Below are 15,372 nucleotides of genomic sequence, written 5' to 3' on the forward strand. Positions count from 1 at the left end.
ACACAGCAAATGCAGGAGGAACCCAGCCAGTCTCGCTGCGCCTATAGGAGGTAAAGATATATTACCGATGTTTCGGCCCTAAAACTGAAGCCAGTCTCGCAGCATCCAGAGGACTCTTCATGCTGACTCTTCAGTGTTATAAAAATAACACTATTCTAAGTGGGGTTGTGGTAACCGAGTATGAACTATTACCATTCCTGTTGCATAACCAGTGGTGAGAAATCTATTTCGATAAAGTATTTATGAAAGAACAGTCTTGATGCAGAATAAAGCTCCTTCACCATCCTGCCGTGCACTTCTGGGTCTGGGACAGCAGGAGTTGCTCAGAGTAAAGCTCCTACTCGATTCATCTGCTTGGTGCTGGGGAGTAAGAACTGGATATTCTTGGCTTTTTCATCACTGAAGGCAATGGGAACATATTCTAGGGGTAAGCAATGCTGTATCCGAATTTGAAGGTGGCCATGTCCCCTTGACCTATCACCCCTGGACCAGTTCAGATATGAGCGAAACCAATTTTCATTCACAATATGAACCTAGTATTTGTACAGAACTTTTCTCAGAATTGAGCAAATTGATTGTTTTTTTTGAACATTGTTTTCTTGGCTTCAAGTCAAGTCAATTTTATTGTCCTCTGATTGTCCAAGTACAATGTGTTCTCTGGTCCTCAGTGCAAAACCTGCAGACACACAACCAGACATATCACACATACAAACAATGCATATGCAGGATCAGTATTTCATATATATAAATAGATAAATATATATTGTTTCATGAATATGAGGGTCTTGGATGGTCAGTGTGAGCAGTTCCTTTGGTCGTTTAGCTTTCTCACTGCCTGTGGGAAGAAGCTGTTCCTCAGCCTGGTGCTGCTGCATCTCTTCCCCGATGGGAGCAGCTGAAAGATGCTGGGTGGAAGGTGTCTTCAATGACTTTGCACTTCCACCTTCAAACAATGATTCTGGTAGATCACGTTGATGGGTTGGCAGGAGACTCCAGTGGTCCTCTTTGCCACTCTTATGGTCCTGTCGATTAACCTCTGATCCATTTCTCTGCAGAAACTGTACCATACTGTGTTGTAGCCGGCCAGGATGCTCTCAATAGAGCTCCTATACAACGTTGACATCATAGTGACTGATAGTCTTGCCTGATAGTCTTCTCAGGAAGTGAAGTCGCTGTTGCGTCTTCCTGACAAGTGAGATGTTGAGTGTCCATGGTAGGTCACTAGTTAGTCAATTTCAAGTTCTTGGCTTCACCGTCGATGTCCAGGCCTTCATTTCTATCTGAAATGTTTCCATGGCTTTGCCCTTTCTTGTTGGGTCCCTGGGACAGCACCTGCTTTATCTGGGTGTTGTTCAGCTATCTTTCCAGAGCTGTTGTCAGATTTTGATTGTTAACACATTGGGGATGTCTCAGTAGTGTGTAGAAAGGAAAGTTGTTTTTGAAATGTGGATGCCTTGGGCACGACTGGCATCTTGCACTGAAAGTGACCATTCTGCTCATCAGATTAGTGTTGTTTTTGTGGTAGAGGTGGCCCACACCATTCCCATAACCCTGTAAAGATTTGTATTGCCCGTCTCTCATTCTCCTTGTGAAGGGAGGTAGTAGGTTAACAGTTTGATGGACACTGTTCACAGGGATTCTTGTGTCAGGTGAAGCTGGAAGCCATCAGTTTCCAGCAGCCCTCATTGGTCCCTTCTTGAGTTGTTCCCATGACTTCCCTGGCCTTCCCTTCCTCCGCTCCTCAATTCTCTTTCCACTTTTCTCTTCCACCTTCATCTGTGGATCACATTACTAGTTCAGGTTTGGTCGAAGAACACTCCCTTCCCATGCCACAGAGAGGAGTGACAGTCGAGGAGATGGGTCTGAAAGGGGAGAAACTGCTCCATTTCAGCCTCTTGACCCAGTCCAGCACAGTACTTGGGGAGCTCTGGTCAGAGCTGCCCTTGTGTGGACCAGATACTAAACTCAGTATCACAAGATCTTTCTCAGGGAGGGCAGACTATGTTAAGAGCTGGAGAGTTATCCCCATTAAAAACAAACACAAATGCTAGAGGAACTCAGCCAGTGTCGCAGCCTCCATAGCAGGTAATGCCATAGGCCAATGTGCAAAGAGACCTCCAAAAGCAGAACAACTGGTAACCAGAGGGTCACAGCAGCTATGAGAGGAGAAACTTCCTTTTACAGTGGTGGGCAGACTTGATGTAAACATTCAGAATATCACTGGTAAATGTCCACAGATGCCGGTCTCCCAATGCAAGCCAACTGATGTACTGTATGTACATGTATTAAACCAATGTCAGCTATGTCATCGCTGCTCCATTGACAGAGTTTGTAGATTAAGAGCGACACAGTTAGCATAGCATTAGTGCAAGGCTGTTACGGTCCCAGTGATCCAGATTCGAATCTGGCACTGTCTATAAGGAGTTTGTATATTTTCCCCATGTATGTGTGGGTTTCCTCCAGGTGCCCCAGTTTTCTCCTACCCTTCAAAATGTACGGCGGTTGTAGTTAATTGGGTGGCACATGCTCATGGGCCAGAAGGACCTGTTTCCATGCTGAATGTCTAAATTAAAAATGTATAAATTTTTTAAATTACAGGCATCTTCGGAGAGTGCATTGTCAGTCAGATAATACTGCTACAGGGAGATATTAAACCCGCATTGGGAAATTCTCTGGGTAAAATGATGGAGCTGAGGCGATGGTAGTCTGCAGGCAGCATGTTCATCTTGTCGTTTACATGTGAAGGGCGGGGGAGTTCATAACTTTTGTCAGTATTAATGGAAGTTGAATGTTGCTCAAACTGTGTGGATATTATTTACCACTTTGCATTTCCACCTGTCTTTCCAATGAACCCCAGGTAATGACAACAAGTCAAGCCTCAACCTGAATTTGAAACCGAGACGGACAGTAAACGGAGAGTGAATAATGGGAAGAAAGAAGATTCAGATCTCACGGATTGTTGACCAGAGGAATCGACAGGTACGGAGTTTCCCATGGAACAATTACAACCCAGCTCTCCACCTCATTGAGGAGGTTTGACCTAAATGTCCACTCAGCATCAGACAGCTCGGCAATGCTGAGACCAACACTTATCCAGGGGATAGTGACCAGGAGTCGAGACCCTGGCCTCCTGACCTGGAGCCAGGACCACTGGCCCCCTGACTCTCTCCTCCACATCAGCCAGCACCACTAACTGTAAACCAGACATGGCCTGGAAGTGCGTGTGCACTGAGTTTGCTGACTAGCTCTTCTCTAGTAAGCTTCCAGCGTGCAATTTGTTTAACAAATCTTTCTGTATTCTCCTCACCACTTCTCTTTCACCTCACCCTTCCCACCAATGTCTGCTGATGTGATTCCTGGAACTGCCCCATGGGGGTAATAATGTGTCCAGTTCCCTTCTAATTGTGATGATTTAATGATGATCGGGAACTTGTTTGCATTGATCGCCAGTGCAGGAGGTCACCACAAGAGCCATAAAAGACTAAAGGATGAACCAGAATAAGGAAAGCTTCAAATGTTAGGCTGTTGACTCCAAAGGTTTGGGAGTTTGCACTGTTGGGTTGGTTAAATGGCACAGAGTTTCTGCCAGGGTTCACTGGCCATCTTCTGGGTGAGGGTTGGATGTAGTATACCCATTGAGTGGACTAAGTCTGAAGCTAATCCCTGCCACAGGGATGGGGATCTTTGTAATTCAGTAGACCCAGACACCATGCTGCAGTGAGGCTGTTTCACTACCCAACAGAGCTCTGGATGCTTCAAACCTAGGGTCTCCCATGATTCAATGGAAATCTCACCTTTTTGGTGCTCAGAAGCAACTCATTGATGTCTCTGCACGGGAGTCGCTTTGCACTCTCTGCACCTGTCTCCCCATCCATAGATCCTTCAATTTCCCACTTTAGTGTCCAGATGTCACTCGCTGACCTCTGCTCACCTGAGTGCCACCTGTCCTGATAAGAGGAGGTTTCTCCTGAATTTCTTTCCTGTGATTATTTGCTATTAATAGTCGTTAATTTTGGAATAGAATAAGTGGCTTACAGACTCGCTGTGGTCGAAGCAACAAGCCCCTCTTCCACATTAAACTTGCATCAGATTATTGAAGGCTGAAACACACAGGGCTAGGAAATGACCAACCTTGGGATGTTGTCCAAGATCTCCATCCAGCTGCTGTTGAAAGCATTAGGCTGTTGCACACTCGTTCATGTATATTACATCTTTTATAACTTTTAAAAAGTCTTGATTGAAATATTCCGGGCTGATTATCCTAGATGTTGCATTGTTGTGTGTGGGAGCTTGCTGCACAGGTTTCAATGCTGAATGCAGAATCAGGATATTAAACTGAAATCACTTCTGCCTTAGGATGATGTAAAAGAGTCCAGGGCATGGTGTGAGAGAGCAGAGGTTGCCTGCACCAAATTCTTTGCCTCAACCAAAACCACTCCATGATCTGCTTGATATCGCATTGATCCTTGTGGGATTTGGCTGCCTGATCCTCAGAAGGTCCTTGGAAGTCTCCAGATTACTTTGGGGCTGTGGATGAAGGTCTCCTTCTGTTTGTCAGCCCCAGGAGAAGACTTCCAGGAAATGATCCACAGTTTTCAAATTCATTGAAAACTTTTTTTTAAAAAAAAGCAATTTGATTTGCATGAAATTTGCCTAACTTCTAGTTGTGAGTCAGCTGTCACAAGACTGACGAAGTAGTGTGCCCATTCTGTGAAGTAAGTCAGCAGTGGGAGCCACCACTGGGTGCCTCCCCAGGAAAATTTGATCAGCTACTGTATGTGAAGTTTCTGTTTTCTAGGCTATCTTTGGCTTGTGGTATTTTCATCCAAGTATCAGTTTCTGTCTCTTCAACAACCATCTCCTTTCTGAATTTACAAGGCAATTGTGGCTGCTCTTGATCTGTAGTGGAATTGCATTTATTCTTTTTTTCTGGCCTTTGGTCAATTTACATGTTGTCGGAGGTTTGCTGGCTCACTTCCACCTTTAGTTGGGGCAGAATGTGAGGTGGATCTCCAGAAGTAAGAGGTTCTGCAGAACCAGCCAGTTGCAATGTTCCTCCGTGTTTCTTGAGGGGAGAAGTGCAGATGACAAGTTATCAAAGGTGCCCTTGTGTGGATGAGATGTGAAACTCGGTCTGGCCTCCCTGTGGCACCATTTGGAGAGACGAATAATGGCAAACAGCCCCTGATGAGGCATGCATGGATGGTGCGAGCATTCCTTTCCTGATGGCCATAAATGAGGCAGAGTGTTCATGACCATCCTGTGGTCCTGGGTCATCCACACTGATGCCAAATTCATAGACTTTGACTGAGACAGGAGGGTTTGAGCTGCTGCCCTCTGGGATATTATCAGACTGGTCAGTTACAAATACTCTGGAGTTGACAAATCTGGTTCACTATGTTCCTGAATATCATCAGAAAGGAGGTACAGGAGATTGAAGACGAGTACCAATCAGTATAAGGACAGCTTCTTCCCCTCTGCCATCAAATTCTTGAATGGGCAATGAACCACAGACACCACCTCAGTTTATCCTATTTTCTTGCACTATTTACTTATTTTTGAAATGTAATTTGTAATGATGTAACTGTAATGCTGCCAAAAAACAACAAATTTTGTGGCACATAATGCTGCCAAAAAACAACAAATTTTGTGGCACATTCATGACAATAGATTCTGATTCCTGAAGGGTATGGCCACAACTACTCCATTTGTCTCACAGCCAGGGGCCAGGCCCAAAAGTTGACTTCTCCCAGTGGATGCTGTCTGACCTGCTGAACTCCAGCAATTGGTTGTCTAGTCTCTTTAATGCTTCTGAACTCTTCGACGGTGAGGGTTTAATCCATGGACACACCAGCAGTGGCTCAGAGAGGGACATTTCAACAGTGCTCTGAACTGTCTTCAAACTGGCAGGGTGGTCCACAGAGTGCAGTCAGGCAGACAGAGAGAGCGGGGCATCATAAGGAGCATCTGAAAGCAGAGGGGGAAGCAGAGCTTTGGGAGGATGTGGCCAGGGATAGGAGGAGCTGGGGATGGCCAGGAGGATGCGATTGGAGGATCACAGTGATCCTGAGGGGCTCTGGGGAAGAGGAGATTACGGCGATTACTCGGTAAATTAACTTTTGCAATTAATATTGATTTAAAGGCAAAGGGTTACTGCTGCTCACTGAAGCTGTGACATGCACGGAAGTAGTTGCTGGGCACTGGCAATAGGACACGTAATAATGCAGATTCTGCATGGAGTGCAAGGCGCAGTGGAAACCGTGCAGCTTGTGTTGTCAGGCTCCTGCCGTACGTGCAGTCACAGACGTACTGCCAGGCCTTTGAGCTCAGACACCGGGCCATTGTGTAAGCCTCTTTAGACAGTGGGTGGGAAGGATGGCTTAACCTCCCCCGCAGCCTGCACTGGCAGGGCTTATCAGAGAATCCCAGAGCTGGAGGAGACTTTTCGGCCCATTGTGCTCCTGCCAGCTCTTTGATGTGATACCTTGTCTCTCTAATTATCCATTATTGCTCTTGTCCCATAAGATTGATATTCCCTGATTGGATTACAGGCTCTCTGAGGACACTGATGAAATGAGTAGTTATTGTCCCGCCCTACCTGCCCTGAGGTGAGTTGTGACATCAATACATTGACTGGAGTGGGGAAGAATAGCCAGTAAATACCCTGATCTCTTCTACAGAGTTATAGTCTAATTATCAGCAATTTGATGGCTAACCATGGGACCATAGAATATTACAACACAGAAGCAGGCCCTTTGGCAAAACTATTATTTGCCTAGTCCCACTGACCTGCACTCAGTCTATATCCATAAGACTCAGTCCATCGAATCTACCCCACCATTTAATCATGAGCTGATCTATTTTCACACTCAAGCCTGGCCTTCTCCCAATAACCTTTGATCAATCCTCCATAACACTCCCATCCATGTTCCTGTCCAAATTTTTATTCCAGAGTTAATTCCTGCACTGGTGATATTTAACCTAATTGGATCACTTACCAAGCCTGTGCATTACTGAACCAGGGAGAGAAACTGTATTTCACAGTAGACCTGATCTCTCCTCTTCCCTGGTCTCCTGCATGATTGAAGAAGGAACTTTCCAAGCTGGAGGCTTCTGCTCTTGTATTCTTCGCTCCTTCTTGAGATGGTGATCCACAAGTCACCAGTATTTGTCCATCACTGCAGTGTGCAGAGCTGGAAGAGATTGTCCTCGTCCGTCACTGCAGTATGCAGAGCTAGAGGAGATGGTCCTCGTCCATCACTGCAGTGGCAGAGCTGGAGGAGATGGTCCTCGCCCATCACTGCAGTGTGCAGAGCTGGAGGAGATGGTCCTCGTCCATCTCTGCAGTGTGCCGAGGTGGAGCAGATGGTTCTTGTCCGTCACTGCAGTGTGCAGAGGTGGAGGAGGTGGTCCTCGTCCGTCACTACAGTGTGCAGAGTTGGAAGAGGTGGTCCTCGTCCGTCACTGCAGTGTGCAGAGGTGGAGGAGGTGGTCCTCGTCCATCACTGCTGTATGTAAAGGTGGAGGAGGTGGTCCTCGTCCGTCACTGCAGTGGATGATTGTGGAGGAGGTGGTCCTCGTCCGTCACTGCAGTGTGCAGAGGTGGAGGAGGTGGTCCTCGTCCATCACTGCTGTATGTAAAGGTGGAGGAGGTGGTCCTCGTCCGTCACTGCAGTGGATGATTGTGGAGGAGGTGGTCCTCGTCCGTCACTGCTGTGGATGATTGTGGAGGAGGTGGTCCTCGTCTGTCACTGCAGCGTATGGATATGCTGGTCTACTGAGCTGCATTGAGAACATGGCATCCTGTGCCATCGAGGGACAGCTCTCCCCAGTTATCCTCTCATTTCTCACTCGGGAGTGGATTATCCCACATTATAGCGGTCGCTGACACTGCCCCAGGGAGTGCTGCCTTCACCCTGAACCAAGACCCACTGTTGTATTGACTCAAACTGGGGATGAATATCCAAGACTGGCTTTGAAAGGTGCTCACAGGCCGCACCAACCAGGGAGGCTCCGCACAACTCCTTGAAGGTGAAGGGACCATTTATTCTCCAAAAGGCCATGTTGCATGCAGCAGACTTCTGTCTGAGATCATTGCTGCCTGTGTGATGTCCTCTCCATAGTTCCCACTCTCTGTGTGGAGAATTTAGTTCATGCTGTAATCCAGCCCTGTTCTGTCTTCCCAGCTGGTCATAGGAACAGTTCTAGGAGGTGATTTTAAATGTTTTGCAACATCCTAGGTGCTATATTAATGCAATGTTCTGTGAGTCGCTGCTTCAGGAGGCTGGGATTATCGGAATCGACGTGTACCTTGAAGAACTGAGTGATTTTAAGGCATGCTCTATGGCTGTGCTGATCCTCATTGTCCATTCAGATTCATCCCTGGCTTCTTGTCCCCTGTCTCTCCTCTGTGTCCCTGCTCTGACAACACTCCCCCCACCCCCATCCCCAGCCTGGTCCTGCTGATCTTTGACCTTTACTCCCCCAACAGGTGACCTTCACCAAGAGGAAGTTTGGCCTGATGAAGAAAGCATATGAACTGAGCGTTCTGTGTGACTGTGAGATCGCACTCATCATCTTCAACAGCACCAACAGACTCTTTCAGTATGCCAGCACTGACATGGACCGGGTCCTGCTCAAATACACAGAGTATAGTGAGCCCCATGAGAGCCGTACAAACTCCGACATCCTTGAGGTAAAAAGACCGTCTCCCATCACCCTGCTTGCTCCACAAAGTATGGACTGCTGGGGTCTGACGGACAACTCCAGGGCTGCTTCAGAGAGGCTGGAGAGTGCAGGGTCAGGGGACGTAGTCTCAGGGAAAGGATCAGTCACTAGGCCGGAGGTGAGAGGGTAATGGATCTCAGCGATTCCGTGCTCAGGTTATGGCACTCTCTGTGAGGCAGGGTTTGAGCACTGGGAGACAGCGTGATTTGATGGGAATCTGGGGTGAGGCACAGGATTGAGGAGCTGAATGGCAACTCCTCGATCATATTACGTCAGGACCCATTTTGCATTCACTGAGCCCACCAACCCCTCCACTTCCCTCCATTCACCAGCAAAATGACTTGGATTCTTGGTCAAAATCGATCTGGTTATGGTTGGTTCCGATAGAGAATGAGTAAGATTAGCAGCAAAGATCAACCTCTATAATCACAGACACAAGGAGTTCAAATGGTCACAGTTGGTTTAGCGGTTTGTGCAATGCCTTTATTAGCATCAATGATCAGGACTGGACCAGGGTTCGAATCCCCCACTGTCTGTAAGGAGTTTGTACATTCTCCCTGTGACTGCGTGGGTTTTATCCGGGAGCTCTTGTTTCCTCCCACCATTCAAATTGTTCGAGGTTATAGGTTAATGGGGTGTAAATTGAGTGGCACAGACTCATGGGTTGAAATGGCCTGTTACCGTGCTGTATGTCTAAAATTACAAAAATAAATTAAACCATACCAGAGAGAAAGAGATGAAAAGACCTAGTGAGTGGGGGTGGAGAGGAGCGGAGGGGAACCTGTAAGAAGTGGCCAATGGCCTCTGTCTAAACTCTGTGTTCTTTTGTGAAAGGTTCCCCAAGTTTGTGGTGGGGGAGGAAGAGAATGAAAGGGGGTTCACATGGGCTCTCCTGAGCAGTCAGGCACACCAGGTTTGGGATGGAGTCACATTGAGCTCCAGTGCAGAGAAGATCAGATTTTCTTCACTGAAGGATGTGAGTGAACTGTGCAACCTGTACACAGAGTGTACCTTTCCCTCTCAAGCTGCCATTACCACCACATACCCCACTCTCATTGGACTCCTGAAGTGAAGATGATCCAAGCAAAATCTCAAACCAGATGGACAATCTTGACTTGGTCAGGGTTGTATTCTTCATCACCCATCCTCAGACTGGTGAATCCTCCTGTGGTTGGGGCTCTAGAATCGGGACCATGGGCAGTGGGGTGGTGTCTGAAATTATCTCAATACCGATTGAGTGGTGCTCAGTGAAGCTCCAGCATCCTTGCCTCATGCTGTTCTGTTCCCCTGTTGCTGAGGTGCTGGTGGTCAGGAGCTTGGTCACCCACTCTTGGTGCGACACCCTTCAGGGGGTCCCTGGATACAGGCACCCAGATCCCTTTGCTCTGTCTCATCATGCCAGGGGACAAGGGTTTCCTCCAGGAAGTGCTGTCTTGACACTGTGAACTCTGGTTCTGCTCAGACACTGAGGAAGAAGGGTTTGAACGGCTGTGAGAGTCCAGACCAAGAGATCGATGAGTCGATGGAGCCGAGCTTGGATGTAAACGATAAATATCGGAAGTTTGAAATGGTGAATCACATGAACAACAGACAGAGGGTTTGTGTAAGTAGATCCTTGTGGTTTATTTTTCTTTGAGCAATTTATTTTCTCCTTCTCCCAAAATCTTCCCACATCAATCCAAATCAATTCTCCTGACTGTCCCTTTGCTGAGAATTCCTGGCCTCCTGCCAATGCAATAAAACCAGAACAGTCTGCAAATTGACTTTGCCCTCTGTACAGCACACACAAGTGCTGGAGAAACTCAGACGGTCACACAGCATCAGTACAAAACAAGTCAACATTTCAGGCCCAAGCCCTTCATCAGGAATGTTGAAAAGTGGGTACATGCCTGAATTTTTTTTAAAATGTGGGAAGGGGGCGGAGCACAGGTTAACAGATAAGAGGTAATAAGTGGATACAGGTGGGAGGGTAAAAGAGAAAATTGAACATTGAGAGGGTAGTTCTGATAGGAGTTGAAAGGGAAAGGGTAGGGAGGTGGAGGAAGGGAGTTAAGAGGGGCAGGGAGAGAGATGGGGAAAGGGTTAACAGAAAATGAAGTTGATGTCGAGGCAATCTGATCGGAGAATATAAGATATCCCTTGGATTTGTGGGTGGCCTTGGTTTGGCAGTACGCGAGGTCTTGGACAGGTGTGTCAGTGTGGCAATGGAGTGTGGAATTGAAGTGGCTGGCCACTGGGAGGTCCTTACCATTGAGGTGGACAGATGCTGAACAAAGCAATCTCCCAGTCTGAGACTTTGCCCTCAGCTCCTCGCTGCTCCAGGACCAGGGTCTACATCTACCCATTCCTGGCATATGATGACCTCTCGAGCTACAAGATACAAACTGATTCTAAACGGCCAATTGCACTGCTTCAGTTTGAGTTTCATGGTGTCGGTACATCTCTGAATGTGCTCCTTGTATTCCTCAATTCTGGCTGTTGGAATCGCTCTGCCTGTGACAGGTGCTTCCTTACCTGCCTGATCCCAAACTCTGGAATTCCCTCCGAGAATCTTTACCCTCCCCTTACTCATAATCCTTTTAACTCTTCCTCTGATTTTTGGTCATCTGGCCTCACCCCTTTAGTGCCAGTTTTATTGTTTGCTGGCACTACTCTGAGGGCTTTGCCACATTAAGGTTCACTGGAAATTGATGCTTTGTTGAAGTTGAGACTGGCTATTGTAAATTGTGCAAATTCTACCCCCGTGAATTTCTTTTTTCCTTTTTCAATACTTTTATTGTAATTGAAATTCCACATAAAAAAATACAGTACAGATGGAGGAGTCACGTGATGGAGTAGTGGCCGGACGGTGAACTCCAGCCCTCTCCAGAAAAGTCGGGAAAAACAAGAGAAAATACAAAGGCACAGAAATACAAGTTAAAGAAAAGTGAGTATAAAGGTGGAAAGAAGATGGAGACAAAAGGAGAAAAATCAAAATCAACGGAAAGAAGAGAGGAAGAGAAGACAACGGAGGAAAAAGGTGAAGGCCTTACCTGTCCGAAGAGGCCCGCTGTGGAGAGAAGACCCCACTACCTCAGGTCGGTAGAAAAAGAACTACAACAATGGCTCACAGAGCCGAGTAAAAGTGCGCAACCGCGCATGCGCGACTCCTCGCGCATGCGCGATGCGCATGCAAAAAAACACACCGACGGGAGGGGGGACCAGCTGGGGAGTCGATCTCCACAGCCGGCAACGACAGCTGCAGAACACCTGCAGCAAGAAGAGACCACAGAAGACAATAGAAACAAGAAAGAAGAGGAGGAAAGGGCAGCAAAGAAACAACAGATGGTCAACCTAGAGGAAGAAGAAGAGGAAGAGGAAGAGTACAGGGAAATAGAAGAAGAAAAGATAGGCAAGGTAAAGGAGGTACTTGCTCTTGTTAGAGGATACATGGAGTCATTTAAAGAATGGCAAACACAGGAATTCAATGATTTAAGAAGAAGAATAAACAACACAGAAAAGAAAATAAATAAAATGGATATGACCTTAACAGAAATGGGGAAAAAAATGGACAAGATGGAAGAACGGGCAATAGCAGCAGAAATGGAGGTAGAAGACTTAAAAAAGAAATTGGAGGAGTCTAATAAAAAAACTAAAGAGACACAAGAATTACTAGCCCAAAAAATAGATATAATGGAAAATTATAACAGAAGAAATAACATAAAGATAGTGGGCCTTAAGGAAGATGTAGAAGGCAAGAATATGAGGGAGTTTATAAAAGAATGGATCCCTAAGGCCCTAGGATGTCCAGAACTACAGCAAGAAATGGAAATAGAAAGGGCACATAGAGCATTGGCCCCTAAACCACAACCACAACAAAAACCAAGATCTATTGTAGTAAAATTCCTAAGATATACTACAAGAGAAAAGGTACTGGAGAAGACAATGGAAAAAGTAAGAGAGGGCAACAAACCACTGGAGTATAAAGGGCAAAAAATCTTCATTTATCCAGATATAAGCTTTGAACTCCTAAAGAAGAGAAAAGAATTCAATGCAGCAAAAGCGATTTTATGGAAGAAAGGATATAAATTTACACTGAAGCATCCTGCGGTATTGAAAATATTTATTCCAGGACAACAAAACAGACTATTCTCGGATCCAGAAGAAGCACGAAAATTTGCAGAACAATTACAAAAATAGACTGAGGGATGAAGACGGGTAATGAGAGCAAAAATTATCACGATTGATATGTATGTGGGTAAAGACAAAAATAGACTGAGGGATGAAGACGGGTAAGGAGGGTAAAAATGACCACGATTGATATGTATGCGGGTAAAGAGGTATAAGAGTGAATAGAGACAATGGGCATATGTGAAAGTATCTGTAATTAGAGGAAAACATAGAAAGTATAGACAAGAATTAATAAGGGAAGGTAATGGAATAGAGAGAATAAGGAGGGAACTAAAAGAGTGACCTTTGTGACATATAAAAAACGAAATCTTTTCTGGGGGGGGCTGGGTGGGGGGAAAAGAGCGGTCACTGCAAAATCAGTTGACGCTTGCGAGTGGATTCGCAAATCCAAATGGAGAGGGGAGATGTGGTTGTCCGACAAGGGATAAAGGGCAACTCAGGAGGGGAAGGGGAGATTGGGGATAAAGAAGATAGAAATAGGAGAATAAGGAAAATGTTGGATGTTGTAGGAATGTTGTCTGGTAAAGAGTTGAAAATAAGAAAACAGAAATGGAAAAGGAGGAAAGGTAATGATGGAAAAACGGAGAGAGAAGATAAACAAAATATAAAATGGCTACGCTGAACTATATGACTCTAAATATTAATGGAATACATAACCAAATTAAAAGGAAGAAACTACTAAATTTACTGAAAAAGGAAAAAATAGATATAGCATTTGTCCAAGAAACACATTTAACTGAATTGGAGCACAAGAAATTAAAGAGAGATTGGGTAGGACATGTAACAGCAGCATCGTATAATTCAAAAGCAAGAGGAGTGGCTATATTAATTAGCAAAAATGTGCCATTTAAAATAGAAGAGGAAATAATAGATCCAGCAGGGAGATATGTTATGATAAAATGTCAGATATATTCGGAGCATTGGAATCTACTTAATATATATTCACCTAACGAAGAAGATCAAAAGTTTATGCAAGATATCTTTTTGAAGGTAGCTAATACGCAAGGGAACATACTAATAGGAGGGGATTTCAATCTGAATTTGGATCCAAATATGGATAAAACGGGGAAAAAAATTAACAGGAAGAACAAAGTAACCAAATTTATAATTAAATCAATGCAAGAAATGAAACTTGTGGACATATGGAGGAAACAAAACCCAAAAGAAAAGGAATACTCATACTACTCGACTAGACATAAAACATACTCAAGGATAGACCTATTCCTGTTATCAGCCCACATACAAGGGAGAGTTAGGAAAACGGAATATAAAGCTAGACTATTATCGGACCACTCACCCCTGTTATTGGCAATAGAGCTAGAAGACATCCCTCCAAGAATGTATAGATGGAGATTAAACCCCATGCTACTTAAAAGACAGGAGTTTAGAGAATTTATTGAAAAACAATTAAAAATGTACTTTGAAGTAAATACGGAATCAGTGGAAGATAAGTTTATACTATGGGACGCAATGAAAGCATTCATTAGAGGGCAAATAATAAGTTATGCAACCAAGATGAAGAAGGACTATAATCAGGAAACAGAGCAGTTGGAAAGGGAAATAATAAACATAGAAAAAAAATTAGCAATAAAGGAAGATACAACCAAAAGAAGAGAATTGGCGGATAAAAAAATAAAATATGAAACATTACAAACATATAAGGTGGAGAAGAATATAATGAAGACAAAACAGAAATATTATGAACTAGGGGAAAAAACACACAAAATCCTAGCATGGCAGCTTAAGACAGAGCAAACTAAGAAAATGGTATTGGCAACAAGGAAAAAAGACAAACAAATTACATATAATCCAAAAGAAATTAAGGAAAACTTCAGAGAATTCTATGAACAATTATACCGAACCGAAAACGAAGGGAAAGAAGGGAAAATAGATGAATTTTTGACTAAAATTGAACTACCAAAACTACAAATAGAGGAACAAGATAAATTAACAGAACCATTTGGAACAGTAGAAATACAAGAGATAATAAAAAATTTACCAAATAATAAGACACCAGGAGAGGATGGACTCCCAATAGAATTCTACAAAACATTTAAAGACCTAATAATACCGCCCCTCCTGGATGTAATCAACCAGATTGATGAGACACAAAACTTACCAGATTCATGTAAAACAGCAATAATTACAGTGATACTAAAACAAGGGAAAGATCCACTCTCACCAGCGTCATATAGACCAATATCTTTGCTAAACACAGATTATAAGATAATAGCTAAACTATTAGCGAACAGATTAGCAGAACAGGTACCGAAAATGGTAAACTTAGACCAAACTGGATTTATCAAAAAAAGACGCACAACAGACAATATTTGTAAATTTATTAACTTAATTCATGCAGTAGAAGGAAATAAAGCACCGGCAGTAGCAGTTGCTTTAGACGCAGAGAAGGCCTTCGACAGAGTAGAATGGAATTACTTGTTCAAAGTATTGCAAAAATTCAGTTTACCGGAGAAG

At 44.5% G+C, this 15,372-nt stretch overlaps 1 protein-coding gene across 5 annotated transcripts in view; it reads left to right on the plus strand.

Annotated features, from left to right (window-relative positions):
* mef2b (myocyte enhancer factor 2b) overlaps nt 1-15,372 on the plus strand; it is a 92,870-nt gene that overhangs the window by 41,576 nt on the left and 35,922 nt on the right. For all 5 annotated transcript variants that reach the window (XM_069928569.1, XM_069928572.1, XM_069928571.1 and 2 more), the window contains exons 2-4: nt 2,858-2,979; nt 8,492-8,695; nt 10,190-10,330. In XM_069928569.1, the coding sequence (XP_069784670.1) occupies nt 2,926-2,979; nt 8,492-8,695; nt 10,190-10,330 (399 nt within the window). In that variant the 5' untranslated portion in view covers nt 2,858-2,925. The remainder of the gene's footprint in view (nt 1-2,857; nt 2,980-8,491; nt 8,696-10,189; nt 10,331-15,372) is intronic.

Source organism: Narcine bancroftii, chromosome 3, assembly GCF_036971445.1.
Source record: "Narcine bancroftii isolate sNarBan1 chromosome 3, sNarBan1.hap1, whole genome shotgun sequence".
NCBI lineage: Eukaryota > Metazoa > Chordata > Chondrichthyes > Torpediniformes > Narcinidae > Narcine > Narcine bancroftii.